The following is a 27,626-nucleotide window of genomic DNA, read 5'->3' as shown; positions in this document are numbered from 1 at the left end:
CGCAAAGAGATTTAGGCAAAAAAGTGTCCATAAATGACTCTCTTACAAATTTTGTCTTTTTAAATGGTAAATCGACACCTTCTTAAAATAATCGCCTAAGTCATTTTTTCAGATTTTTCAGGAAACACAAAAAATTTAACCATTTGCATCATGAGGAGATGATTTAGGCAAAAAAAAAAAAAAAAATGACAGGCAAAAAATTTAAGAGTGTGACAATAAATTATACTGGAAAACACATTAAAATTAAACAATAGATACTGTAACATAAATCTGACAACATGGCAGAATGATAACAATGTATGAAATCACATTCTCTCAATGAGCATTCGCGGTGCAAAATGTTTTTTGAAAAGAGGACAGTTGGTCAAATTTGTGCACTGTAAACATGGTTGGGTGGGCCCAACGTAAAAATAAAGTTAAAAACAAAAGTTGCGTAAAAGTGTTGAATAGGTTAAGTAGACTATGTTCATTGGACTTGAGCTACTAAAGGAATGGAGCATTTAGAAAGAATCTAATTTAAAATACTTTGTTTAAAAATAAAAAAATAAAAAACATTTATCTCAGCTTGTTAAGTATTAACTCTATTAGCAATTGAACCATATTGTATATTTTAACTGGCCAAAATAACTATATTAGTTACAGAAATCCAAAATGTGTCTTTAAATCAATAGAGGCATGTAAAAGTGCAACATTACAATGGATTGTATTTTGATTGAACATACATTTTTTTCAGCAACAAAAGAAACAAAGGCATGGCCCAAATGTAGTGTGTACATTTCCTCAGTGACGTCATGAAAAAATAAAAAATTGGCCTTACTGTCATCTTCCTCTTCTCGGTGCTGTGTGTTTCAGATGCTCCCCAGCATGTTTGCAACCATTCCGTTTACCTTTCGAGTTGAAAACAATGTTGGAATATTTATGATGATTGCATCTTTAAAAAACAATGACATGTTTTAACAACACGCTCATGTCGTCAATCTTCGCGATTTGATGAACGAATCTTTTGAACGGTTCTTTTTAATGAACTGATTCTAAAGATTCATGTCACTTAAAAGAACTGTCATGCCCATCACTCGCGGCGCAGCAGGGGAAAGAGTTGCGTGTGTGTGTGTCTGTCCCACACCGCGACTGTTGGTAATTAGCGTTCACGTGACAAAGGAAGCGAGCGAGAGAGCTAGGTCGGGTGCACATGCAGGGGACACATATTGTTGTTTTTTTCCACACGCGATTAATCATGCAGCTTTTCTAAAAGATTGTGTCAACATTGACCTGTCCTCAGTAAAACAAACAAACAAAAAAAAACTTTCCAAAGGGCACTTTTTTTAGGACAGAGGGGCAAGGGTGTGAGCACCATTAGGGGTCTACCTGTGCACGCCAGTGTACCTGACTCTAAGTGAGTCGAAGTGCTGTGATGTGTTTTTTAACGGTTCATTTATTTGTTTTGTTTTTAAAAAGAGTGTAATACTAAAATACTGCTGTACTTCTCTCCATTTTAGCTGACAAGGATAGTCTGCTTAATCGAGCTATACATTACTAAACCTTGCAAGAAATGTGTGAGAAGCCAAAGGTGAACCAAGACAGTGTCCCAGATTTTAGATCTTCAGCACAAAGGAAGGTGTGTTAGGCGTACGCAAAAGCGCAGGTGAAGGATTCAAATGCAACTCAAATAGTGGGCAAGGTTTAGCATAACTGAACACTAACAAAAAGTGACAAAAGGTCAATGTGTACCTACAGAAAAACAAAATAACTAACCAAGGAAGGTCGGTGGAGTAGCACGGGAGGAAGTAGGCAGCTAACCAAGATTAAGAATGAAAACAAAATATCCTACACAAGGTACGCACAAATCAACAACCAGAACAATCACAGCAGTACTTAAAAGAAAAAACTGAAGGCAAAAAGTACTGCTGGCAGGAACTAGGAGATAAAAGGTACAAGCACAAGAGTAACAAAATGCTGGGGCAATGGCAAGCAGCAAGAACAATAATTTGGCACTCTTCCTCTCGTGAGTCCTGTGTCTAAATAGCCTGCTGATTAGAATTGCCTGCAGCTGAGTCACAGGAACTCCGCCCACCGACACTCCAGGAAAACAAAAAAAAAGACAAGAAACAAATGACCAGCAGAGGGCAGAATGAAACAAGACATGACAAGGTGAGTATTGACTGGTCTGTAAAAGAAGACACTAGAGCTGTCCTTATATTCGATGTTTATCCTTGTTTGAAAGAACTTGTCCTCTAACTGACGCCCCCTGGCGGCCTACCCGGTTTATCAGGGTGGAGAGAGTGGAAGTCACAGACCACAGCAAGATCCAAGAGCGGAGGACCCACTGACACTCCTCAGGACCGTACCCCTCCCAGTCAACGAGATAATGCACACCCCTGCCCCTCTTTCTGGAGTCTAAAACGGACCTCACTGTTGTTGGGTCTGATATTACAGATCCCCTTAGTTACCGACCGTGCACAAAGGAAAAAGGAGGCAGAAGCTGTTTGTTTGTCTTAATGCAACCGCGGCTGGGAGAGGAGAGGAGACGCGAGACCTTAACTCACGCTCGGCTCCGTCCGACTCTCTCTCCTCGTTTCGTTTCATATAAACATGGTTAAGTTTCTGTTTTCATATGTCATGGAAAAATACAAAACATTTGAGAAAGTTGAGCGGCGCCTCTAAACGACAGTTGATAATATAAAAACATAAAAATATATACAGGATATTCTTTAAAATACACATAATGTTAAGACTACTGTTTTAAGCAACTTCACATTCCCTCCTGTTGTGGATTTAAAAGGACATCAGTAAATACTAAAACAATTAAGTTTTCTCAGTATTACTTCATTAATAGATTCACAACATTTGAACCATTCTCAGGAAATGGCGAAAACCCTTAACTTAAAGGGAAAAAATTCCATAACTCCCCCACCGCACGGTGACGAGAACCTCTTGGTCTGAGAATGGAACTGAATTTGAAGTTAGGAAAACACAATAAGATGAGGGTTACACTTTTGTGTCGGTCTCCACAGTGTCAACATAATCCTCTACGCGTAGTAAGTTATATTGATACATCTGGGCCACGAACATACGGGCGACTAACCTCTTAGACATTGGGACAATACAGCAGGAACAAATAACACATAATAAGATAAACATTATAATGATCAAAGTCCAAACAATGTCTGAAAAAGGGTCATCTTCTCCTTTGTTCTTCTTCTTTTTGACAAGAATCAGGGGGTAATCCCTTATCTGAGTTCGGTGACCTTTTTGCAGTGACTCTGGTGGATCCACGTCTCTCTCTCAGCGATTTTGAGAGCGGTGGGTGTGGTCAGGAGAACAACGAATGGGCCGTCCCAGCGTGGGCTCGACCATGTTTTCCTTTTTATCACCTTCACCAACACCAGGTTACCCGGGGTCACCGTTTCCTGTGCAGGGGGAATAGAGGTAGAGGGCAGATCATTTGCTCTTGACACAGTCCGTTCTTTAAACAAGTCACATAACCATTTAGTAAGTGGATCTGCCTCTCCTGTTTTGTCTGACCATGGCTGATTTTCCCATAAGGGGAGCACAAAGGGTCTGCCTGTTACTGCCTCAAAGGGCGTGATCCCTTGTGGGTTTGGCGTTATTCTCATGTAAGTTTTTACTAGAGATAAACACTCAGGCCATGGTTTTTTGGTTTCTTCCATGGTCTTTTTGAGTCTTAGTTTAATAGTACCGTTGGTCCGTTCAACTAAGCCTGCGCTCTGTGGATGATATGCACAATGATTTTTTAGGGTGATCCCTAAGTGGATGGCCATATTGTCAACGATGGTATTTACAAAATGGCTACCGTTATCACTCCACAAGACTCGTGGAATGCCATGTTTTGGTATTATGTGTTTACAAATAGCTTTAGCTACTGTGAGGGCGTTTGGATGTTTTGAAGGAACAAGTTCAACCCATTTAGTTAGTGAGTCTACTAACACTAAACAGTACTTGTGCTGACCACTTCTGTGTAGTTCAATAAAGTCCATGTGTAAAACTTCAAATGGGTAGGAGCCCACTGGGCATTTCCCTCTCTGTGGTCTTAAGTTTCCCTGAGCATTGTGACGACAACACACCATACATGACCTACAAAAAGTTTTAAAATAGGTTTGTAAGCCCTGTGGTATTGTCATTGTCTGTTCTACCATAGATATCATCCCTCCTGTTGAGACATGGGACTTCCCATGACTCAATGTGGCTACTGCGTGGAACAGACTGCGGGGGATGACTGGTCGGTCTTCTTTGTGGTAGAGGCCTTCTGGGGTGAGTTCAATGTTCATCATTTTCCATAGTGTTTTTTCTTTGTCTGGAGCGTTGTTTTGCATGTCAATTAGTACTTGTTTTGGAATGTTGTTGTGTTGTTGTGTTTCTTTGTGGTTGGCGAGCATGACGATCTTTGTTTTGTCTTGGCCTGCTTGTTTGGCTGCCAAATCTGCTTTTGCATTTCCTACAGAAACGGCGTCTTTTGCTGAGGTGTGAGCTTTGCATTTGCATACTGCTATTTTGGAGGGTAGCAGTACAGCGGCCAAAAGGTCAGTGAGTAATTTGGCGTGTTGAACAGGTTTTCCTGTTGATGTTTTCATTCCTCGTCGAGCCACATGGCGGCAAAGATGTGCAATGTCGAGTGGGCATATTGGCTGTCGGTCCAAATTGTTACTGCTTTGTCTTTGAATAATTTACATGCTTCTGTTAGCGCGATGAGTTCTGCTGCTTGTGCTGACAGATTTCCTATTAATCGTCCGCTCTTCAGTGTCTTTTGTTGTGTGACCACTGCATAGCCTGTGTTGGTGTTGCCTAGTTCATCTTTGCTTGAGGAACCATCTACAAACACTGCTTCTCCTTCTTGTAAGGGTGTGTCTAACAAATCTCTTCTTGGTTTGCAGATTTCCTCGGTGGCTTCTGTGCAACTGTGTGGTGTCCCATCTGTCTCCACTGGGAGGAGACTTGCAGGATTGAGAGTGCTGCATCTCTTGATGGTAAGATGGGGTTGGGACAACAGTACAGTTGTTAGGCCAAGATGTCTTGCTGGTGAGAGAAATGACATCTTTGTTTGAGTCAAAAGAACATCTACTGAGTGTGTTACTAGTAGAGTGGTGGGATGGAACAACACCAATTCGGCGGATGCTTGGACAGCCATTGCTGCGGCACACACTGCTTGGACACACTGGGGCAGGGCTCTGGCGACAGCATCAAGTTTCTTTGAGTAGTAGGCCACTGGTCACATTTGTGTACCATGTTGTTGGAGTAGGACGGATGTCATGAATCCGTCTTTGCAGTCCACTGTTTGGGTGAACAGTTTCTTGTAGTCGGGTAGGCCCAAGGGGCCTGTGCTTGTGATGGTCTGTTTTATCTGATTGAACTTCTCATTAGCTTTTTTCGTCCATGTGATGGGATCGGCCAGGGCGATGTCTTCTTGGTAAATTTAATCCACCAGTGGTTGCGTTATTTCGGCGAAGTCCAGAACCCATAGACGGCAAAAGTTCACTAGGCCTAGGAAGGCCATCATCTGTCTTTTGGTCTTTGGTTTGGGGGCATCAAGGATAGCTTGTTTCCGATCAGAGGTTAGTTTTCTTCCTTCTGCCGATATGATGTGACCTAAGAAAACTACTTCGGTCTGAGTCCACTGTAGTTTGGTCAGTGAGGCTTTGTTTCCTGTCTTTGCCAGGTGTTGACACAGTTTCACTGCTTCTTCTTGATTTTCTTCTTTGGTTGGACTGGCGATGACAATGTCATCTACGTAAATCAAGATTTGAGTGGTTTCACTGTGTTCATGGAGGCTCAGACAGTTGTTGATTTCTTGAGAGAAAATGGTGGGGCTCTCTGCATAGCCTTGGGGTAGTCTCGTATAGGTGTACTTCTTTTGATTAAAGGTGAAACCAAACCAATGACGGGCGGACTCGTGCAATGGGATGGAAAAGAAGGCGTTGCTTAGATCAATTACTGTGAACCATTTCTGTTGTGGCTTCAGCGCATTGAGTAGAGTGTGGGGGTCGGGGATGCAGGGGGCTCTCTGTTTTACTGCCTGATTTACGGCTCTTAAGTCGTGGACCATTCGCCAGGTCGTGGTGTCTGCTTTCTTTACTGGAAAGATTGGAGTGTTACAAGTTACCTTGGGGGCTTCTATGAGCACTCCAGCTTTTACCATGTTCATGATTACTGGTGTGATTCCTTCTTTGGCATCAGGTTTGAGTGGGTATTGATTGATTCGTGGGCGATAGTTTGTTCTTGGTTCAATTGTTACTTCTGTGGCTGTGGTCATTAGGCCCACATCGGTTTTTGACGCTGACCACAGCTGAGGTGGTATTTGATCCATGGCGTCTTTTAGTGCCAGGATCGTGGTTTCCTCTGGATGTCATGTACTTAGGTGGGTGCTGGGGACAAATGTTGTCACCCAGTTTAGTTTTTTCCTCCAGACCACGTTTCCTGATGACATGATGCGTTTAAATCTTCCATCTTGACATGGAGTCCACGGGAGTCGTTGTTCGGACCATGTTACATCTCTTATTTTTGATCCTATGTCTTTCCATCTCCAGCCTGTTGGTTTTGCCAGTGAAATGTGGAAGGGAATGCCAACGCCTTCATATGTGGTTAATGCATATATGTAATCTGGAAAGATTACTGTGGCTGCCATCCATCCTGCCTGTTCGTCCCAAATTAGGTCCTTTATTTGGGCCCGCATGGTTGTCAATCGGGACCATTGATCAAAGAAGTCTTTGTCCTCTTTGTTCGGGGCGAAGCGGATGGTGGAGTGAAGTGGGTACGTGGTTTGGGGCACCCAATTTGAATTTGGTAGGATTTGTTCTGGCATCTGTTGCAGATTGTTTGTTACTGATGTTGGACCTTTTTGGATCGGATCCAGACTGTAGAATGGGCGTGGTTTGTCTTTTCCTTCTAGTACTAACATCTGCATTGGTGTTTCTTGTCCTCTTTTTGTCACGACCATGCTGGAGCCTTCGACCATTAATACAAGGCTCATGGCTTTTATCAAATCTCGTCCGATGAGGTTTTCAGGACAACGAGGCACGTAAACGAAAGTTTGATCTGGGTATTCTGTTCCGTCTTCATCAATAATGGTCAGTGGTTCGGTAAAGTAATGGATGGCTGGTCTACCTCCCACTCCTATGACCATTATTGTGCTTTTTGACAATTTGACACCTGTTGGTAGATCAGTGATCACGGAGGATTGTGCTCCTGAATCCACAATGAATTTCAATGTTGTATTAAATGGCCCTAAGCCTAGTTTTCTTACTGCTGGGTCAATAGAGGACATCTGGCTAAACAGGACTGTCAGGTCAAGCACCTCGACGATCGTTCTGGTGTCATCAGGGTTTTCATCACTTGACCTTTCCTGCTCGCGTCATTCGGTTGGATCCCAGTGGTCAGATTTTGGGGTCTCAATTTTTTGTTTGGAGCGGCAATCTCGGGCGAAGTGGCCATACTTGCCACAATTGTAGCACACATCCTGTCTGGTGGCTGGTCGGCCTCTTCCTCTTCCGCGTCCACGTCCTCTACCCCGATTGGGTTGGTTTTGGTAATAAATTGGTCCAGAAGGTGGAGGAGAGGCATGTTGAAAAAATGTGTGCATGGCATTGAAGACTGATGATTGCGCTTTTTGTCTTTTTAGGTCTTCAGCGTGTGAGGCCCAAGCTACGAGATCATTCACCGGGGCAGTTCTCCAGGTGTGGTAATGTTTCTTGATAAAATTGACTGTACCGTCCACTAGTCCATCCAGGAATGTTGCCCGCAGTAATGTTTGGTATGTGCTTTGTGCCTCAGTGCTTTCTTCGATGCCACCATGTAGTTTCAGTACGTCTTGGAGGCGGTCCACATATTTTTGTGCGCTTTCTTCAGGTTCTTGGCTTATCTTCATCTGGTACATTTTTCTTTCTGTCTTTTCCTTTTTTCTTTTTTCACTTTCCAAAATGCTTTCTGCCCTCATTTTACACTGTTTTATCCACACTTCAACAGCACGTAGTTGTGCTTCCAATTTTTCTACATTCTTTCCCTTTTTAATCTTCTTTGCTCTTTTCTCCACTAAACTTTTCTTAACTTCCTCTTTGTTCCTGACATCTCTCAAAGACGGGTTAAAATCATACTTGGTCACCCAGGATTCCAGATACTTGCACGCATTAGCGTCAAAGCTTGCAATAAACTTAACATCCTGGTGTTGTTCTATTTCTTTTCTCAATGACTGGCCCATTGTTTCTACTCCGGAGCGGGCAGCAGTTACTCCCTTTTCCTTATCACATAAACACACATACAGTACACACACACACACACACACACACAAGCACACGCACACACAAACACACACACTTAGTCTTTTCTGTGGTGCACCATTTTCTAATTTAAAACCATGTTTTGTATTTTAGGCGATTATTTTTAATCGCAGTCAGTTCTGTTCTGACCTGATAAATCTTAGTTATATTGAACACAGATATTTTGGTAAACAATGAGTGGGGAGGTGTAAATTATTACGTATTTACGGCAACGTTTAATTTCCTCTACCCGGGCACCCGAAAACTACACTTTTATTTAACAAGTTAAAAACTAGTCAATAAAAGTATTTTGGATCTCATCTAATAAAACCGTGATCCCTTTGATGCCCGGATCATATATACCATGGGTTTTCCTTCTTCACGGGCCAACGCCCAAGCGCTTTTCTTTTACTCCCCACTTTTCTATTTTTCTGTTACTTCTTCAGTATATTTAGTGTTCCTTTTTCAAACTTTTGTAAATCGTGATAATTAAACAGCATAATACCTGTTAGTCCTCGGTGCCGGTCTGGTTCGCAGGACCCGGTGTCCGGGCGAACGGCCGTGGCCGGAGCGACGAGACCCGTCACGCAAGGGGAGACGCTGTCGACAGATTCTCGGTGTCCTCGGTTCGGCGGCGGTCGTCCGTCCAGATGCAGGTCCCAGGTTTCGGCACCAGTTAAATGTTGGGTCTGACATTACAGATCCCCTTAGTTACCGACTGTGCACAAAGGAAAAAGGAGGCAGAAGCTGTTTGTTTGTCTTAATGCAACCGCGGCTGGGAGAGGAGAGGAGACGCGAGACCTTAACTCACGCTCGGCTCCGTCCGACTCTCTCTCCTCCCCCGGCCACCTCGTCGCTTTTATTACAGTTAAGTTTCAGTTTCGTTTCATATAAACATGGTTAAGTTTCTGTTTTCATATGTCATGGAAAAATACAAAACATTTGAGAAAGTTAAGCGGCGCCTCTAAACGACAGTTGATAATATAAAAACATAAAAATATATAAAGGATATTCTTTAAAATACACATAATGTTAAGACTACTGTTTTAAGCAACTTCACAACTGTAAAGACTGGCTCACCATCGATCAGGCGCGGAGGAGGAGGAGGCACCTCTGGAGGACAGAGCAGGCTGGAGGAAACTGGTTTCAGCAAGGACACGTGGAACACTGGATCAACCTTCAAGGGCGGCGGGAGCTTGAGTCTCATGGCAGCAGGGTTTATGGCAGCATCCATCTCAAATGGGCCAATGAAGCGTGGACCCAACTTTTTAGTAGTCCCTGCCAGCTTTAGGTCCTTAAAGGAAAGCCAAACCATCTAGCCAGGAGTGTACTGGAGAGCTGGCCGGGTGTCCCGCCAGACCCGATGGGCACGCCGAAGGTGAAGGTGGAAGTAGACATCGCTCTCCTGGGAAGGCAACAGAGGTGGCTGATAGCCATAAGCAGTTTTAAAAGGCGACATACATGTGGCTGAACTGATGAGAGAATTGTGTGCATACTACCCAGAGGAGGTGGATTGACCAGGATGATGGATGCTGGTGACAGACGCAACGGAGAGCAGCTCCTAAACCCTGGTTGGCCCGCTCTGTCTGGGCATTAGACTGAGGATGGTACCCAGACGAAAGACTCGCTGTGGCACCCATTGCCTTGCAGAAAGCCCTCCAAACTTGGGAAACAAACTGAGGACCTCTGTCAGAAACCAAGTCCGATGGGATGCCGTGAATCCGGAAGACGTGGTCGATAAGCAGGTTAGCAGTTAACAGCGAAGAAGGCAACTTCAGGAGAGGGATGAAGTGTGCCATTTTGGAGAACCGGTCAACAACACTAAGAACTACAGTCTTCCCTCAGGAAAAGGGAAGACCGTTGACAAAGTCCAGTGCATGTGACCATTGGCGAGACGTTGCGTTGGTAAACAGATGTTTTAACTCAACAAACACAGACTTGGCTTCTGGGGTCCAACTAAAAGGTCTCTTTACTGATGTGAGCCTTGTCAAAGGTTCTGCCTTACAACTATAATTGCGGATGAATCGCCTATAGAAATTGGCGAACCCCAGGAACCTTTGCAAGTGCTTCCTTGATGTAGGGGACGGCCATTCGACCACAGCCTGGATTTTGGCTGGATCAGCTCTCAACTGGCCCTTCTCCACAATGAACTCCAGAAACTGAACAGAAGGCGAGTGGAATTCACATTTCTCAGCCTTTACATACAACCGGTTCTCAAGTAGCCGTTGCAACATCAACCTAACATGCTGCTGATGTTCCTCAAGGGATCTGGAAAATATAAGAATATCATCAAAATAGACGAAGCAGAACTGGCCAATCATGTCATGGAGAACATCGTTTATCAAATTCAGAAAAACCGCAGATGCTTTAGTAAGTCCGAAGGGCATTACCAGATATTCAAAATGCCCCATGGGAGTGTTAAATGCCGTCTTCTACTAATCTCCTTCTCTAATCCTTACCAAATTATAAGCATTGTGCATGTCTAGTTTGGTAAAAATGGAGGCAGAATGTAGAGGAGTAAACGCAGAGTCCATAAGTGGCACAGGATACTTAGTCTTTACATTTATGTTGTTAAGCCCTTTGTAGTCTATGCACGGACGGAGCGTTTTATCTTTCTTGTCTATAAAAAAGAACCCGGCTCCCACTGGAGAGGTTGATGCCCGAATAAATCCAGATGCCAGTGACGACGAAATATATTCCTTTAGGGCCTCTTGTTCAGGTTTTGACACCTGATAAAGTCTAGCGTTAGGCAATCGCACAATCAAATGGTATAATCATGGTCCTTACTAAAGACTAATTTAAGGTCACGATATTCAGTGGGCACAGAAGACAAATCTATTGGAGCTAACTCTTTCTTTTGTGAAATAGAACCAGTGGCATGCAAGCAGTTACAATGACAGAACAAGCTCCAACTGACTATTTTAGGTATCTGCCAATTTATGCTTGGATTATGAATCTTAAACCAGGTTAGCCCCAGTACTACAGGTGCGGACTGCAGAGGCATAACCAAAAAAAAACGTCTAGACTCATGATGGATACCACCGGACAAAACTAACCCCAACAATTCGGTCTCGTGTGTAACAACAAAAAGCCCATTCTTGTTGAGATCGTGCACCTCCTTGGCCTTGTCTAATTTGATGAGACTGCCCCCAAGTCTCTCAATGACCGAGAAGTCCACAAAACAGTCATCTACACCAGAGTCAACCAATGCTGTAACCTCCATGCTGTTGCTGTTACTGGAAAAAATTCCAGGGAGTTAAAGTCTTTTACTAGAAGTATCGCCCTTTGTTCCTGTAGAGCAGCATCTGCCTCGAGATATTCACAGTCTGTAGACAGACGTTGGGAGGTGGATGGGTGCAGAGGATGGGCCTTCGAACCACTTTGATGAATGGAAACTGATAGATTACATTCATTTTGTAATCTATTGCGTGTTCAAATGAATCATAAATGAAGTCGAGGAAGAAGTTCTTGCAAGATTTTATTCTAGAAGCTTCTAAAAGACACAGAATTAGCCTCACTCAAGAAAATGTTCTTCAGAGTTCCAAGTGTGTGTGTAATAGTGAATGTCCAGCATCTTTATAGTAAAGGTTCTACATTGTGTGGCTTGTCCACGCCCTCCTCTGAATCCTAGCAGAGTTTGTGATATAAAACAGATACAAGTTTCTGTCAGAGTTACTTCCAAACTTTGGAGAATTAATGTTGACAGGCTTAATCCTTGGAGATTTAGAATTTACTATCTGATGACCCGATGACCAGAAACTCTGACAGTATTTTAAACATGCCCTCACATTATATCAACAGAAAACGTTTTAACATTCCTTTCTCACGGAAAGAGAGAGAAGACAGAGTTCAAACAAAGTTTAAAGAAATCATTATCACACCCTTATACATCTAATAATTGAAATGACATAGTAATATCTATATCTACACATGTATAACTAAATTCAAAACAGTTAGAATATAAATTGAAACAGTTAAATGTCAACAAAACCAAATCCTAATGATCGTTCCTGGGGCCCTGGGATGGTCTTGCAGAACAGGTGGAAACCCAATGACCAGGTTGCCCGCAGTACAGACAGAGATGAGCCCTCATGCACCGGATGCGTTCCCTTGAGCTCAACCGTCCTCCCCCGAGTTGTATGGTATCCACAGCAGGTGGCACTGCCATCGCTCCCGCTGGCTGGCTCTGGAACTCCAAGTCACGTTCACGTCTCCTTTCACAAAGTCGATTATCAAGTCTAATAGCCAAGCTGATCAAGTCTTCCAAATTAGTTGTCTCGTCTCGTACAGCCAGTTTGTCTTTAACCACGGGGCTTGATCCCCTGCAAAAAATACCGCAGAGGGCTGTGTCGTCAAAACCACTCTCTGCTGCAAAAGTGCGAATAGTAATACTCAGCAACTGAAAGTGTGTCTTGTGAAAAATCCAACAGGCGATTGCCTGCCTCTCTGCCTTTAACAGGGTGGTCGAACACTCTTTTAAATTTATTCGACAAAGGTAGAAAAAGCAGAACAAACCTCAGGACGCCGATTGCTGATTGCCATGGCCCATGCAGCTGCCTTGTCAGTAAGCAAACTCATAACAAATGCAACTCGCGAGCGATCAGTTGCGTAAGTCTGTGGCTTTTGGTCAAAAACGAATGAATATTGATGGAGGAATTGACCACATGAACCAAGTTCCCCTGTATATCATGACGGATAAGGAATGGATGGTTCGCCTGGAAAAGCTACCGACTTGCAAGCAGAAAGGTGAGCGCAAACCTGATCTAGGCGTAAGCAGAAAATGTTAGTCAACACGTTAATGGCTGACATGATCTCCCGGAGGGAGTGATCATGTAGATCAACAAGCTCTTGTTGGCTTGACAAAACCTGTAGCACTTGCTCAGTTTGCGGAATCCATGTTACGGTTAAGTTATTCTGTTAGGTGTGCGCAAAAGCGCAGGTGAATGATTCAAATACAACTCAAATGGTGGGCAAGGTTTACAGTTTGTATTGAACAAAAGGAGCTTGACGCATAATTGAACACTAACAAAAAGTGACGTGACAAAAGCTCAATGTGTACCTACAGAAAAACAAAATAACTAACCAAGGAAGGTGGGCGTTGTAGCACGGGAGGAAGTAGGATACTAACTAAGATTAAGAATGAAAACAAAACGACCTACACAAGGTACGCACAAATCAACAACCAGAACAATCACAGCAGTACTTACAAGAAAAAACTGAAGAAAATAAGTACTGCTGGCAGGAACTAGGGGATAACAGGTACATGCACGAGAGTAACAAAATGCTGAGGCAATGGCAAGCAGCAAGAACAATAACTTGGCAGTCTTCCTCTCGTGAGTCCTGTGTCTAAATAGCCTGCTATTTAGGATTGCCTGAAGCTGAGACACAGGAACTCCACCCTCCGACACTCCAGGAAAACAAAAAAAAAGACAGGAAACAAATGACCAGCAGAAAGCAGAACGAAACAAGACATGACAACGTGAGCATTGACTGGTCCGTAAAAGAAGACACTAGAGCTGTCCATGTTTATCCTTGTTTGAAAGAACTTATTCATTTAAGTCATTAATTATGGTGGTCATCAAACACAATTGGCATTACCAATGTATTTTGAAATTTATTTTTGGTGTTAGGTGTGCAGCATATGATTTTGGATCCACAAAATAAGTTCATAAATCAAGTTAAACAGAGATTGGAGGATTTCTGCTTGGCGTCTCAGATCTGCGGCATATCAAATAATGCAATGTAGCCACCAACAACAATGGATCAAAGTAAGTATTATAAATTTTAAATGACATTCTTATCCTCAGAAATGGAGGTCTGAAGGTCTGTTTTATCTGTTCTAGCGTTGTGCTGATCAAGGCCCTTGGAACATCTTTCCCTCTCCAGCCAATTGCATTTTATTTCCTTTAGAAACATGGACATGAAACAGAATCACTCCAACTAAGTTGTGGGGGTAATTGAGGGTAGCAATTTATCTTAACTCTTTGACTGACAGACGTTTTCAGAAACGGGATGTCGCCAGTGCCAGCCGATTTAAGCATTTTGACTGATCTTTCAAGGTCCACAGAAAATGTTGTGTTTGGACTATGGAAACACACATACTACCAAATGAAAGATTGAACTCTCATCTTTCATCAGAAAAAAAGTTTGTTTCTACCTTATTCCGCTCTTCAGTAATCAACAATAGAAAATGGTTAGTTTCACCGAAAAGCTCTGTTTTGAAACAAAAAACGGAGAAAAAGAGCTTTTTGTGAAACGATGTTATTTCATGCACTCTAGTTAATTGTACACTTCTTTTTGTCCATGAATGATGCCACAAACACCTAAACAGTGCTTTACTTCTGTAAAACGCTTTCACCAACAATGAAAAAGTGTTTTTAGTTTGCAAAATACGTTTATTTCCATTCAACAGTGTAACAATTTGACAAAACAATTTCGCAAACTATTTACAAATGTGTGCAACTGTGGTACTACTTACAATTATGTGGATGTTTCAAATACAGTTTTTCTTTTTGTAACGCTCTCCTGCGTGCAAGGAGAGGGAGCAGGATTCGCACAACAGATTACTTTCACTTTCATTGTCCGTTTCGCGTGCAGACGTTACACTTTCTTGACGGCTTTTTTTTCCGGGGAATAAATAGCAAGTAGCAGACTGTACCCACTCCTCCGATGAATATGCATTGGACTCAGGGCACTCTTCCGATTGAACGTCCGCCTGAGCGTGCTCGGTTGTGCTCCGCGTTTTCCGGTGTCAGCATCGCTAGCCCGTGAACCTTTATGACGTCGTCATAGCCACCGCGTCAACGCTTCCAATTTCGCTGTCAACCTCGGAGTCACCATCATCATCATCGATGATGATTATCGTCGTCATCAATGTGCTCTTTAGCGTTGAAAATTCCCAACTGTGAGCTGCTTGCAACATTGTCCGCTTCCTCCTCCATCTAGCTCCGCCTAACGTATTCTACTGCCGCGTCAATGCATCCAACCACGGAGTCACCATCATCATCATCATCGATGATGATCATCATCGTCATCAATGTGCTATTTATCGTTGGTCGATGCTTTTTGTCTTTGAAAAAAACGGCTCTAGCGTGAGCTGCTTGCAACCGCCATTATGGCTTCTTCAGCCATTGTCCCCTCAACACTCTAGCCCCGCCTCACGTCTTCTGCTGACGCCCACCCGATCTTGTCAAAAGAAAGTCATCGCTGCCCTCTAGGGGCCAAAAATAGTCATTAGGCTCACTAGACCTGCTTGAAACTTTCAGCACAGCTCCGCAAGGCTTCCCTGCACCCGTTTCCAAAAAAATAATAATAATAAATGGGTGGACGTCTTTTAACGTCTTTGGCGCTCCTCCGTAGGTTTTTGCAGAACGTCATTTAACGTCTTTGGCAGTAAAAGAGTTAAAGTATGCACAGCTCACCTAAAAAATAAAAATACATTTAAAAATAAATCCATGGTACCAATTGTGTTTGTTAACCATCATCAATAATTACTTACATGTACAAGTTCTTTCAAACAATGATAAGCGTCCAAGATGAGGGCAGCTCTATTCTTTTTTTATCAAATACCTGCAAAAAGCATAATACCCCCAACCTTAAATGTGTATTATGTCTTTGATCTGATACAGCCTACTGACCAACAGGATGTCTTCATCCAGAAGTAAAGCTTGACCTGACCAGTCTTTGTTTTTAATGGCAGCAAGTGTGTCATTGCTGTTGGTAATTTGCAAGTTACATTTGACAAAGAAAAGTTAAAGGTGCACAGTGGAACTTGTCACTTACTTACTCGCGACTGTCATCTGTCGCCAAAAGCGTAATCACAACCTCTGTGTCAAGTTAGTGTAGAGGTCTCGATACACCAATCTGATGCCGGCCAAATGTGACCGACACCTGTGGCGTCAGCCTGGCCGCCGGCATGTCGCGTTAATTATGGAAGTACAACCCACTCTTCTCTATGTGCAAATACGAAATGTAATAATTTGCAAAACGAGCAATATAGTAACACTGACTTGCATATGAAAGGCCGTGTATTGAAAAGGTTTACACTGATTATCTGCATTCGTCACTTTACCATGCGCTGATTTGCTAGCTAACAGCCAATCAGCATGATCAATTGTCAACGGGCTGACATGATTCAACATGTGGAATCTGGCAAAAACACCTTCCAAACGCAAACCAACGGGATCCTACGTTTTATACGTTAATCAGACGGCGCACACCCAAGGTGACGCCTGGACGCTTTCCGACTCATGAAGTCGGATTGGTGTATCCAGGCCTATTTGGCGCCAAGCCCCTTGTCCAGCCTTGTTTCACAGTCTTTTCATTCCCAAGCGGATCTAAAGGACCCCTTTGGCTGACGTATGTGAAGTTGGCCAACTACCCCATGCAAAATGTGAAGGAAATAGTCTTTTGTCCTTACCTGGCCATAAGCTTCCCTGCTCCACCCAGAAACTCACCTATTTGCTGCCTGCCTCACATTTCTCTCAGACTCTGGTGACATGCTCTGATTTTGTCATCAAACAATACCTCAACTCTTACCATTTGCCTTCTCTTCGCTTTAGGGTCTACAGGGGTGATGAAAAAAATAAGGTAACCCAGACTCACAGCAAGGGGAGGGGGAGTCACCCTGCTAGAAGAGACAGCAGGACCCTCCCAAACACAAGTACAGACGATGCTGCTAGCCCTACTGTCTGTGGGAAAAAAACTGCAATTCAGGCAACAAAAATGAATTGTTTCATGATCAAAATGGGTATCTATATAGGCTGCACCTCCTGCCATAAAGTAAAGCAACTTGGTGTCCAAGCAATTTTTAAAAAGTCAATGTTTACGTTATCTTCAAAGTATATTCCATTTCAATCTGCACAATGTAAGACTGATTAGGATTTATTTTTGTTAATTTATGTTACTTATTATATCCTTAAAATTCTAATGTTATGTTCTAAAGTAGTTCAAATTGAGGTTTTGCATTTAGACGTGAGGGAATGAGGGAAGCGGCACGGTGGTTGACTGGTTAGCATGTCCGCCTCTCAGTGCAGAGGACGTGAGATTGAGTCCGGGCTTTGGCCTTCCTGGGTGGAGTTTGCATGTTCTCTCCGTGCTCGCGTGGGTTTTCTCCGGGTACTCCGGTTTCCTCCCACATTCCAAAGACATGCATGGCAGGTTAATTGAACACTCCAAACTGTTCCTAGGTGTGATTGTGAGCGTGGATGGTTGTTCGTCTCTGTGTGCCCTGCGATTGGCTGGCAACCAGTTCAGGGTGTACCCCGCTTACTGCCCAAAGCCAGCTGAGATCGGCTCCAGCACCCCCCGTGACCCTTGTGAGGAAAAGCGGTTAAGAAAATGGATGGATAGGAGGGAAAATATTATTAGGAGATGGAGCTTGGGGTTATTGGTGTTTTTGTTAACTGTTATTTTGCACATCATTGAAAAAATACAAGTTTGAATGAAAATCATTTTATTTTTGCCTTGTTACAATCATGGTACAGTATGTGTAGTGCAGTAACCTAATGCATGTGTAAGACCTGTTGTTTTATTGTGTGTCCTGTGTAACTGTACCAAAAGGATATTTTTATTTTTGCGTGGCGGTGGTTTGAGGAGGAATTAAACTGCCCTCCCAAAATAAATAAATAAATACTGCGATTGGCTGGCAACCAGTTCAGGGTATACCCCACCTACTCCCTGAAGCCAGCTGGGATAGCGGTTAAGAAAATGGATGGATGAGATAAATAAATAAAATAAAAAAATCTGTCAGTCAGGGAGTTCTGGCAAGAAATTCTAACCACTTTCACCCTTGAGTCCAGCCATCTGTTCAATAAAATTCATCATTACCAAGTGGTGCCGTGGGTCAGTAGTAGAGTGCTCTTCTCTCAATGCAGTTTGTGGGCTCAATTTCCGGCCCTTGTGACTGTGTTCTGAGTGTCCTTGACCAAGATAAAGAACCTCCATTTCCTGATCCCGTCATCAGTAGGAGCATGACTAAAGAAGAATTGAAGAAAAAGAACAAGTGACTAAATGAAATAGTTTTGCAGTTAAAAATATGTTCGTTCAACTTAATTAAGCTTGTGGAATACAAAACAAATCATGTTCTCTGTACTTTCCTAACTAGAGATGTTTTTTGCATTTACGCAATGACTAAGTTGAAATAACTTTAAAAGATACAAATTGTTACCTCTATGTATTAAGTTGGTCCAGCACTATTTTTTACAGTATATAATTAAATGGAGTAGTATCAGAGAATACAAATTAAATTGTTAGTAATCTTGTGGCATTTATACAATGACAGTTGAGTTGAAATAACTTACAAAGATTATCTCAGTTTTTCCAAGTTGAGTCAACATTTCAGTTTTTAGAGTGTACCTCCAAAATGTAAACCTTTCAGGAGACAAAAAAAAAAAGGAATGTTTGTTCAACCATTAACATGGCATCGGCAAAAAGAGCAAGCCATTTTCAAAACTTGAATTTGAGTAATAATTTGTCAAACTAACACACACACAACAATAGTATCGACCTATGGGGGGAAAAAATCACCAATTTGTCACACAGAAGGCTTCATCCCAACGCCATTGACATTGTCTTGGAAGGGAAGTCGTAGGTTTTTGAAAGTTATCTGAGTTCAGTAAATTTCAAATTTGAGATCTTGAATGTTTTTGCATTTGTTGCAATGTCCTTTGTTTAGAATTAAATTTAATTGGCTTGAGTATTTCCAAGTAAGTATTTAGCATAGGTGCAATGCAAAAGGTCTTAATCTGTGACATGTCCACAGTCTGTGGCACATCAAGGATTTGTGGAGCGTGCGATTAGGGCTCTACGTCGTCATAAATCTCTACGTCCCAATTCAGCTGTGTGTGGCGGGTGGCCAGTGGCTTGCTGTGCTCTGTGATGTTAGTGGACATTTTTGTATACATACCTTTTGGTTCTTAGCTTCTCTTCTTTTGGTTGCTAGGTTGGAGTTTTTCCAGACCATTTTTTTCTTTTCTTTTTTTTTAGGATTAATGCAGATTTTGATTGATATATTGATTGATTAGAACTGTTTTCTTTCTTTCTTAAAATTCAGATATATCAGACTTTATTAGTGTTTGGATACTTTTCTGCTGTGGATTTCTATGATGAATTACTGCATACCAGACTCTTATGAAATGTCTCACGTTGTGGTCGGCGAATACACAATTCAGGGTAGTGGAGACCACTGCCTCTACGCAGGTGAAGGACCAGGGTATAGACATCACTGTGAAACCCAACCTCTTCACCATCCGCCTTGCCTGGAGCAGGTTTGGCCATCAAGCCATCATTATAATTGTTTGTATAGTGGTGTCCCTTCTGGTTTCAAGACTGACTTTTGTAACATGGAGATCCCTGTCAATAATTTCCATAATCATCATGAATATTCTCCTGAGATGAAATCAGATCTCTTACATGCGCAATGGATGCAAGGAGCTCATAAGAAAGGTAGGATACCTGGATTATGATTGTTGGTATTTTGGTGTTAAAGTACGTAAATGTAATTTTCTCTTTGTTTGTTTGTTTTCTATTGTTATAAAATATTTTTCATGTTATTAATTAGGGGTGACCATTTGATCGTTGAATCAATGATGTCTGGGATTTCCGATTTAATTCTTAGCATAAATCCAAGTCTTGGCGTCATGCAGCAGGATTCCTTATTGATTGGATTATTATTGATTGGATGTAGAAGTGACAGAAGGCTCATACAAGATAATCATTGGTTTCCCCTCACCCAACACACAATTTTCCTCAAAATATTACATTCATTCTTTATGTCCCAAAGAGTGTTACACAACAAAGCATACAATGAGAAATCCAAAAATTGCCCACTTTCCATATTTTTAGTTCAATAAGATTTGATCCTAGACTTCTATTCCAAGCCAAGTCCTTGACCGAACTACTTCCACTCTGTTGTGTTGTTTTGCATCTGGTGGTGTAGCTACTCGTATTGATCAGATATGAATTTAAGCAGCTCAAGGACTTCAGTCTCCTTTTGTCACTATTTGTATATCGCTGGCATTGGGTGAAATCTGTTTACCACCAAAATCATTACTTTTTAGGAGACCCCAAAAATGCCATGATTAAAAATTTGTGACATCATATGCAGTATAATGATATATTGTTGAATTGCATTATACCCAAGATGTAGTGTATGAAAGATCTTTTGATAGGCATAATACATATATATATATACTGTATATATATATATATATATATGTGTAAGTGTTTGAATTAAAAACAGTAAAATAATGAAATGTCATGTGTGCTAATGATAGTCACATTGTAATTGTACCTTCACAATGAAAACTTGTAGTCTTGTCTATAGTGCTTATTTATCCAATCAGGGCTTTCAGGATTCATTTTAAATTAATTGATTTCGCTATTGCTGTACATCTGTACAGAAAAAAGCAGGTCTAACAATTTGAGAATTTTAGGTAACTTTATGGCACAGGAGATTAAAAAAAATTCTCAGTCTTGCACTTGACAAATACTCCATATATTAAAAAAAAAAAAAAACTAAACCTAATACTAAAACTAATAATTAAAATAACATTAAAACAAAAAACAATTCAAACAAATAATTAAAACTAACAAACTTACTCAAAAGTCAAAACAAAATAAAAGCTGTCAGGAAAAATCTTGACTTGAAACACCAAATAGTGGTAATGAACTGAATTTAACCCACTTCACAATAAGCAGCAGTCTAGCAAATGTTGAACAATTCATCAAAAAAGACACTGTTTAATGTGAAAGTAAACATGAAACAAAGAAAATTACACATTGTGCATTTAAAACAAACACAGCTTTACATAAATAAATAAATAAATAAATACAAGTAAAAACCCAAAACAAAAAAAGATTAACAAATTCATATAAAAAATACACGTGGAAATAAATAAAAAATATATAAATAGAATTAAATGTCAATCAATAAATACAAATGCTCTACTCTCATATTTATTTATTCCATGGTACAGATGCTGTCAGCATGAATTGCGTCATAAAATGTTATTCAAATGAGGAGGCATTCCTAAGTGTGACTTGGGTTGAACTATTCTTCTATTGGTTGATCGACATGTCAGTCTATGTCGGACAATGCCCATTCCACAGCAAGGGAGAATAGGCTTTTTTGGACAAATCCACTACTTCCTGAAATCAATACCACTCCTTCATTTCCTGTCTTTCATGATTGGACAAATTTATTAATCCAGGTGTTCTGGCCATTGTTGTTGTGGTTACTGAGGTGAGGCACACCTGGATTAATCAGTTTGTGGATTTGTGCAAAGAGCCCATTCACACACACAAAAGAAACTGTGGACCTTGTTGTTTACAGCAACTTGTGGGAAGTTGTCATGCAACTCATGTCGCAAGTTGTGGTGACAGTGGACAGTGACAGTTTGTCGACCATTGCTGGAGTTCTCCATGCAGGCCTTCAATACTTCCTTGTTCGCCGACCTGCTTGGTGTAAATAAGAGAACACTCCACCATCGAAAGGCAGTCCAACCTAAGTTTCACTTTTTTTGTGTGGCATTTTTGGTTCTCCATATTATACTGCCTCCTGGTGGCCAAAAGGGGGAATACCAATAAATTACAGCTTCATACTGACAGCATGTAACATTTAGCACCATCTAGTGGTTCACTAATAATTCATTACTCAATAAGCAAAGTGTGCATCTCGGCAGCGCGGTGCATTATGGGCAGGTTGGCTAGTAACCTGCTACCAACTTTTTATTGAAAACTAATGGAGTCTAACAGGGGAAGCTCTGATTGCACCGTTGGAAAGTTGATGTTTTTTATTTAATCTATTTTAAACATGCATAGCGGGTCGTTACTGAGGTTAGGGTTGCCCTCTGCCGGGACACTACACTTAAGATTATTTAACTGATTAATATTTGGCTGAATGTGTGCACTTTACCGGCAGTAGGGACCGAGGAGGGACACCGGGACACGAAGGAAGAGACGGGTAGGATCTTTCTTCACTGAAGCGGGCAATTGGGGTGCTAGAAGCAGGTTCTCAACTCATTCACTGCCATTGACAGCTATAGACATCAAAAATTCATTTTAACTATTTCTACTAGTTTAACATTTTTTCCCACTTTTGTTAACAAGAGTATGAAAACCTAGAATTTTTTTTATTGTACATTTAGAACAGATATAAAATTTGTGATTAATGGTGGGTTAACTAGTGAAGTCATGGGATTAATTATTTAATTTAATTATTTTTTATATTTTCTTTTTCTTTTTAAAGAAAGAAAAGATTATTAAAAATTAGGGGCGCAGGCCATTAAAATTTTGCGTAATTAATCGCATGACTTCACTAGTTAACTCACCATTAATCACAAATTTTATATCTGTTCTAAATGATTGATTGATTTTTTAAGGTTTTCATATCTTGTTAACAAATGTGGAAAAAAATGTTAAACTAATAGAAATAGTTAAAATGAATTTTTTACGTCTATAGACATCAATGGCAGTGAATGAGTTAAATGACCGTCACTCTATTACCCGGGATTACACCGTCTGCGTGTGCGTTGCGTCTCCGCTCCGCTCCGTCGGCGCATCCGATTCGTTTCCATTCTATCAGCTTGTTCAAATTACACCAGCTGCGTGTGCGTTGCGTCTCCGCTCCGTCGGCGCAGCCGATTCGTTTCCATTCTATCAGCTCGTTCAAATTACACCGGCTGCGTGTGCGCTGCAGATCGACTGCGGAGCAGCTGCGTCGTGCCGGAGGCCGCCACACGGAGAGACCTATTTTCTATTTTTGCCGGACGATGCATCCGTCCGCATCCGTCAAATGGCAATTTAGCACAGAACGCATTGAGCGGGACAGGAAGACCGACGCAGTTTCAACATAAAGTTTCCGGTTACTTAACATAATAAAACACTCGCCAGATCCTATTTCGCAATCATGTCAGTAAACGTCACGATGGGCGTAGCCAGGCCTAGAGTCAACGGGCCAGGTGCTTATTCACGGTTTAAACACCAGTGAACATGGACGAGGAGAGGCTTATATTGGAGGTGGAAAGCCACAAAATAATATATGACATAGCACATCATTTTTATAAGGACAACCAAAAAAAGGCAGGAAAAAAAGGTTAAATCAAATTAGGTTAAATCAAAGGTTCCCATCCACCTCTATTTCTGCTTCTCTTTTGAGCACAGACAGAAGTGTGTTTATCGTTGTTTTTAATGCCACATTATCGCGCGCGATCACACGAGACACGGCGGGAAGTTGTTCGCGACGGAGCTGCCAGACCGCAGCTGTGCGCAGCCGGTAAGTTTTGTCCGTAAAACTGACGTGTCCGGAGCACGCAGTCAAGACGCAGCGGAGGTTTACAAGTGTACCTGTCGTTGTCATGTCTCGTCGCTTGTGTTAAGTTCTTAGTTTTTAGTCCTGTTTTTCATGTCATCGTATTTGCTTTTATTTTGTAGTTATAGTTTCCTCTTGTGTCAGTAGCATTACTTCCTGTCCCTGTTTTACCGCATTAGTCTAATTGTCTCCACCTGTGACAACCCCCTGTGTATAAATGAGTTTAGCCCTGTCTGTTGTCAGTTTGTCTTGTTTTTCTGCCACGTCCTGAGCTATACCACTATAGTAAGCGGTCCCTTGTTTTATGTTCAAGTATCCATGCTTTTTGTTGATAGTGCATTAGTCAGTTTTTGCCTCCAGCCTTTTGCTGTGAATTTTAGTTGCTACTTTTGTTCCTAGTTATTACCAGCCTTGCCGAGTTTACTAATTTGTTACTTTTCTTGCATTGTTTTTGAGTCCAGCCTTGCTGTGAATTTTGGTTGATACTTTCAAATCACTATTTACTATTGAATAAATCAGTCTGTTTGTGACTTGTGAATCAAGCTTTTGGGTCCTGTGTTCCATCCTTGTCAGTCGTTTGTCACTTAAGGCTGAAAGCTGTTTAAACAATGCTTGCAAGCTTTAAGTGTACAGTTAAGCAAACACTTTCAGCACTCCAATCGCCGCCATTCAATTGACGGCTATTTTGGTAGCCACGCTTTATTTTTTTTAACTTTATTTTCACGCATGTGCAAACGTCATGCGCACTTCGCTTATTTTAAAACCCGATATATATTTCAATAATATGCCAAATATGTTCCATCATATCAACGTACATTTTTTATATAAACGTTGGTCTAATAATCACGAATGATATTAAATGGCTGGAATCTTACCTTACAAGAGGCTGACATGTTTCGCCACAATCTACCATCTACGGATGCCCAAAAGACAACTTTGTGAACGTAGTTAGCGTTCGCGGTGTTTGTATCTAGTATCGGACCCTAGTATCTCCTTCTAGCCGCTCTTGTTAGCCACTCCAGCCTATGACTCCAACTAACTCTCGCTAGCCCCTCTAAATTGCTCCGGTTAAATCTAGCTTGCTCTGTCTTTTGGCATTGCTCACCGGGCTTCACATCGGCTGCCAAGTCGCCATTGCCTCCGGGATGCTCTTTCGCTCACGTAAAATAAGAACTGGTGGTCTGTCTGCGAAGTGTGGTCTCTCTAAGCCACCGTATTGTGCGTGCTTCGAAATGCATGTGCTTCAGCTGCATTTTATAATATAGCAACATCTAGTGGTCATTTATGACACACTGTCACTTTAAATTAAACTGTTAAATTATTTTCATTCTTATGTTACTACAGTTTTTATATAGTACAATTGAAATTGAACTTGGAAAACTTTTCTGCGGTCGTAGCCAATCAACCACGACTGTTTCAGGCAAATATACAACATTCAATTTCATATAAATTAAATAAGTCAGAGGAATGTGTGTATATGTAGCCTATAGTACAGAGGTGGGCATCGAGGGCCGAAGTCCTGCAGGTTTTGCATGTTGCCCTTCTCCAACACAGCTCGTATATGATCAGCGCATCAGCAAGCTCTGCATAAGCCTGATAACGATCCTGTTGATTGGAATCAGCTTGTGTTGGAAGTGAGAAACCTCCAAAAGCTGCAGGACTCCGGCCCTCGAGGACCGAGATTGCCCATGTCTGCTATAGTATGTCCAATATACAATAAAAAATATTTTCTTCTCCCCTAGGGTACATACCAAGTTACCTGGACAAAGATGAGCTATGTGTAGTGTGTGGGGACAAAGCTACAGGCTATCATTATCGCTGTATTACCTGTGAAGGCTGTAAGGTAACAAATAAGTCGGAATGGATTGTAGAAGTAAATGGAAGAATTTTTGAACATATGTTTTGCCATCTGTTATCTAGGGCTTCTTCAGGCGGACAATTCAGAAAAAGCTCAGCCAAACCTACACTTGTAAGTACGAGAGAAAATGTGCCATCGACAAAGTGACCAGAAACCAGTGCCAGGATTGTCGCTTCAAGAAGTGTATTGCAGTCGGAATGGCTACAGATTGTAAGTCAAGACACACATTCTTTCTTTTATTGTGATTATGATTCAATTCGATATCGTACGGTTCATTTCGAGAGGGTATGATGCAATGATTTTTAAAAAATTGTTTTACATACATTTGAAGCAACTTGTCAGTACAGTAAATGTGCCATTTCCCTGTAAGATACAGTATATCTCTCCGATAGAAGACAATTCAATATGTAGCTTAATATATTTAGTAGAACGATTCGATTTGATACACTTGCATCTTTTAAATCAAAAAGTGATTTTCCGGTTCAAACCGTTTTTTGTTACACCCCTAATATATATACATACATATGTAGAGTGGGCAACAGCAAGCACCTTCACACCTTCCATCTAAAGTTATAATGCACTTAAATTTTGTCATTTTGTCTTACCTCCTCCGCCATCCCTCAACCACCACAACCACCCACTCATTGCCAACCGATACCTCAAGTGGTGTTGGATGAGAGCAAGCGACTTGCCAAACGCAAGCTAATTGAGGAAAACCGTGAGCGTCGCCGCAAGGAGGAACTACAAAAAACAGTTTTGGATCAACACGAGCCCACCCAGGAGGAGTGGGACCTCATTCACATGATTACTGACGCCCATATAGCCACAAATGCTCAAGGAAATCACTGGAAGCAGAAACGGAAATTCTTGGTGAGATACATTATTCTCCTCCCTCCTTTGCCAACATTGTGTTTGCACTGCAGTGTTAAACTCTGCAGTTTGCAACATCTCTTCTATCCCGCAAACTGTCAGCCCCTAAACTCCTCTTCTGTATTTTGTTAGTCCATGACGACAATGTTTAGATACAGTCTGTAACCCTTTCAGAACTCTGACTTTTGGCAATATTCTTTGCTTCAGTAAGTTGCCCTTGAGTGGACTCGTTTAAAATTATGGTTATTTTCCTGTTTTATACCACAGCAACACATTTTCAAATTCTGTTCTCACCTGTTTGTCATCTTGCATAATGAGCTATATGCCACGTACTTCCGGCGAAACTGACGTGTAGGTAACTTCCAGTCGTATTTCGTCCTATTAAAATTAGTGTGTTTTCCCCTCGATCCCTGCGTGATTTACCTCACTTGTTGGATCATTCAAGCAAGTCCTGCACGTCATCTCCCAAGAACAACAAAAGGATTTAAACTGCACCCTTGTAGTTATATTCACAATTATGAGGGTAAGTAAGCCCGCTTTTACGTAGTGTTCACAATGCGTTCGGTGGCTAGCCTTAATGCTACCTATTCTCATGACTTGTTAGACTCGAAAAATAAACTTAAGTATACTCTATATTATGTACTTAATGTATACTACTTTTTGGTAAGGGTTGCTTTGTCTCCCTCTGTGGTGTAACTGGTTTTGATAGAACTAGAGATACGTTTGTGATGACGCCAGGGACAGAAAAGAATGCTGAGAAACAATAAAGACACTCATGCTAAACGTACAGTTGGACTCAACGCAAGTTATTGGATAAGTCGACATGGTGTCAGTATAGTGCTGTAGTTTGTGTGAGGTGAAGCCCGTGAGTAAACATAGTTTTGATTTCTGCGACATAAAGAAAGTGAAGGGGAGAAAATGAGTCATGGAGGAGACGGAGAAGACGCTAGCAACGGTGGTCGACAGCTAATGGCGGCAGCAGGACCGTATGGTATGTTTAATATCCAGCCACCAGAGCCCTTTTCAAAGCCACAAGAGTGGGACAAATGGATCTGCAGATTCGAACGATTTCGCCTGGCAAGTAACCTAAATGCAAGTTATGAGGAGAACCAGGTCAATACGTTGATATACTGCATGGGGGACGGGGCGGATGACATCTTACGAAGCCTAACGCTAACGGCTGCCGAAAAAGACACTTACCAAGGGGTGCGCAATGGTTTTCAAAATTTCTTCGTGGTCAAGAAGAAAGTAATTTTTGAGCGTGCTAAGTTTAACATGCGCAAGCAGAGAGAAGGAAAGTCAGTTGATTCATTCGTCACTGCAT

At 41.6% G+C, this 27,626-nt stretch overlaps 1 protein-coding gene across 5 annotated transcripts in view; it reads left to right on the top strand.

Moving 5' to 3' along the window:
- The first annotated feature begins 4,470 nt into the window (after nt 1-4,470).
- Nucleotides 4,471-27,626, top strand: part of thrb (thyroid hormone receptor beta) — a 63,204-nt gene continuing 40,048 nt past the window's right edge. For 2 of the 5 annotated variants that reach the window (XM_077547873.1, XM_077547871.1), the window contains exons 1-4: nt 19,090-19,709; nt 25,317-25,417; nt 25,495-25,642; nt 26,097-26,302. In XM_077547873.1, the coding sequence (XP_077403999.1) occupies nt 19,367-19,709; nt 25,317-25,417; nt 25,495-25,642; nt 26,097-26,302 (798 nt within the window). In that variant the 5' untranslated portion in view covers nt 19,090-19,366. Of the gene's footprint in view, nt 4,539-4,889; nt 4,983-7,630; nt 7,686-19,089; nt 19,710-22,188; nt 22,228-25,316; nt 25,418-25,494; nt 25,643-26,096; nt 26,303-27,626 lie in introns of those variants that run through there. The other 3 variants (XM_077547876.1, XM_077547875.1, XM_077547874.1) reach the window with 3 other exon arrangements.

The sequence above is a fragment of the Vanacampus margaritifer genome, chromosome 17 (genome assembly GCF_051991255.1).
Source record: "Vanacampus margaritifer isolate UIUO_Vmar chromosome 17, RoL_Vmar_1.0, whole genome shotgun sequence".
NCBI classification, from domain to species: domain Eukaryota; kingdom Metazoa; phylum Chordata; class Actinopteri; order Syngnathiformes; family Syngnathidae; genus Vanacampus; species Vanacampus margaritifer.
This window is presented reverse-complemented; position numbering and strand designations above follow the sequence as displayed.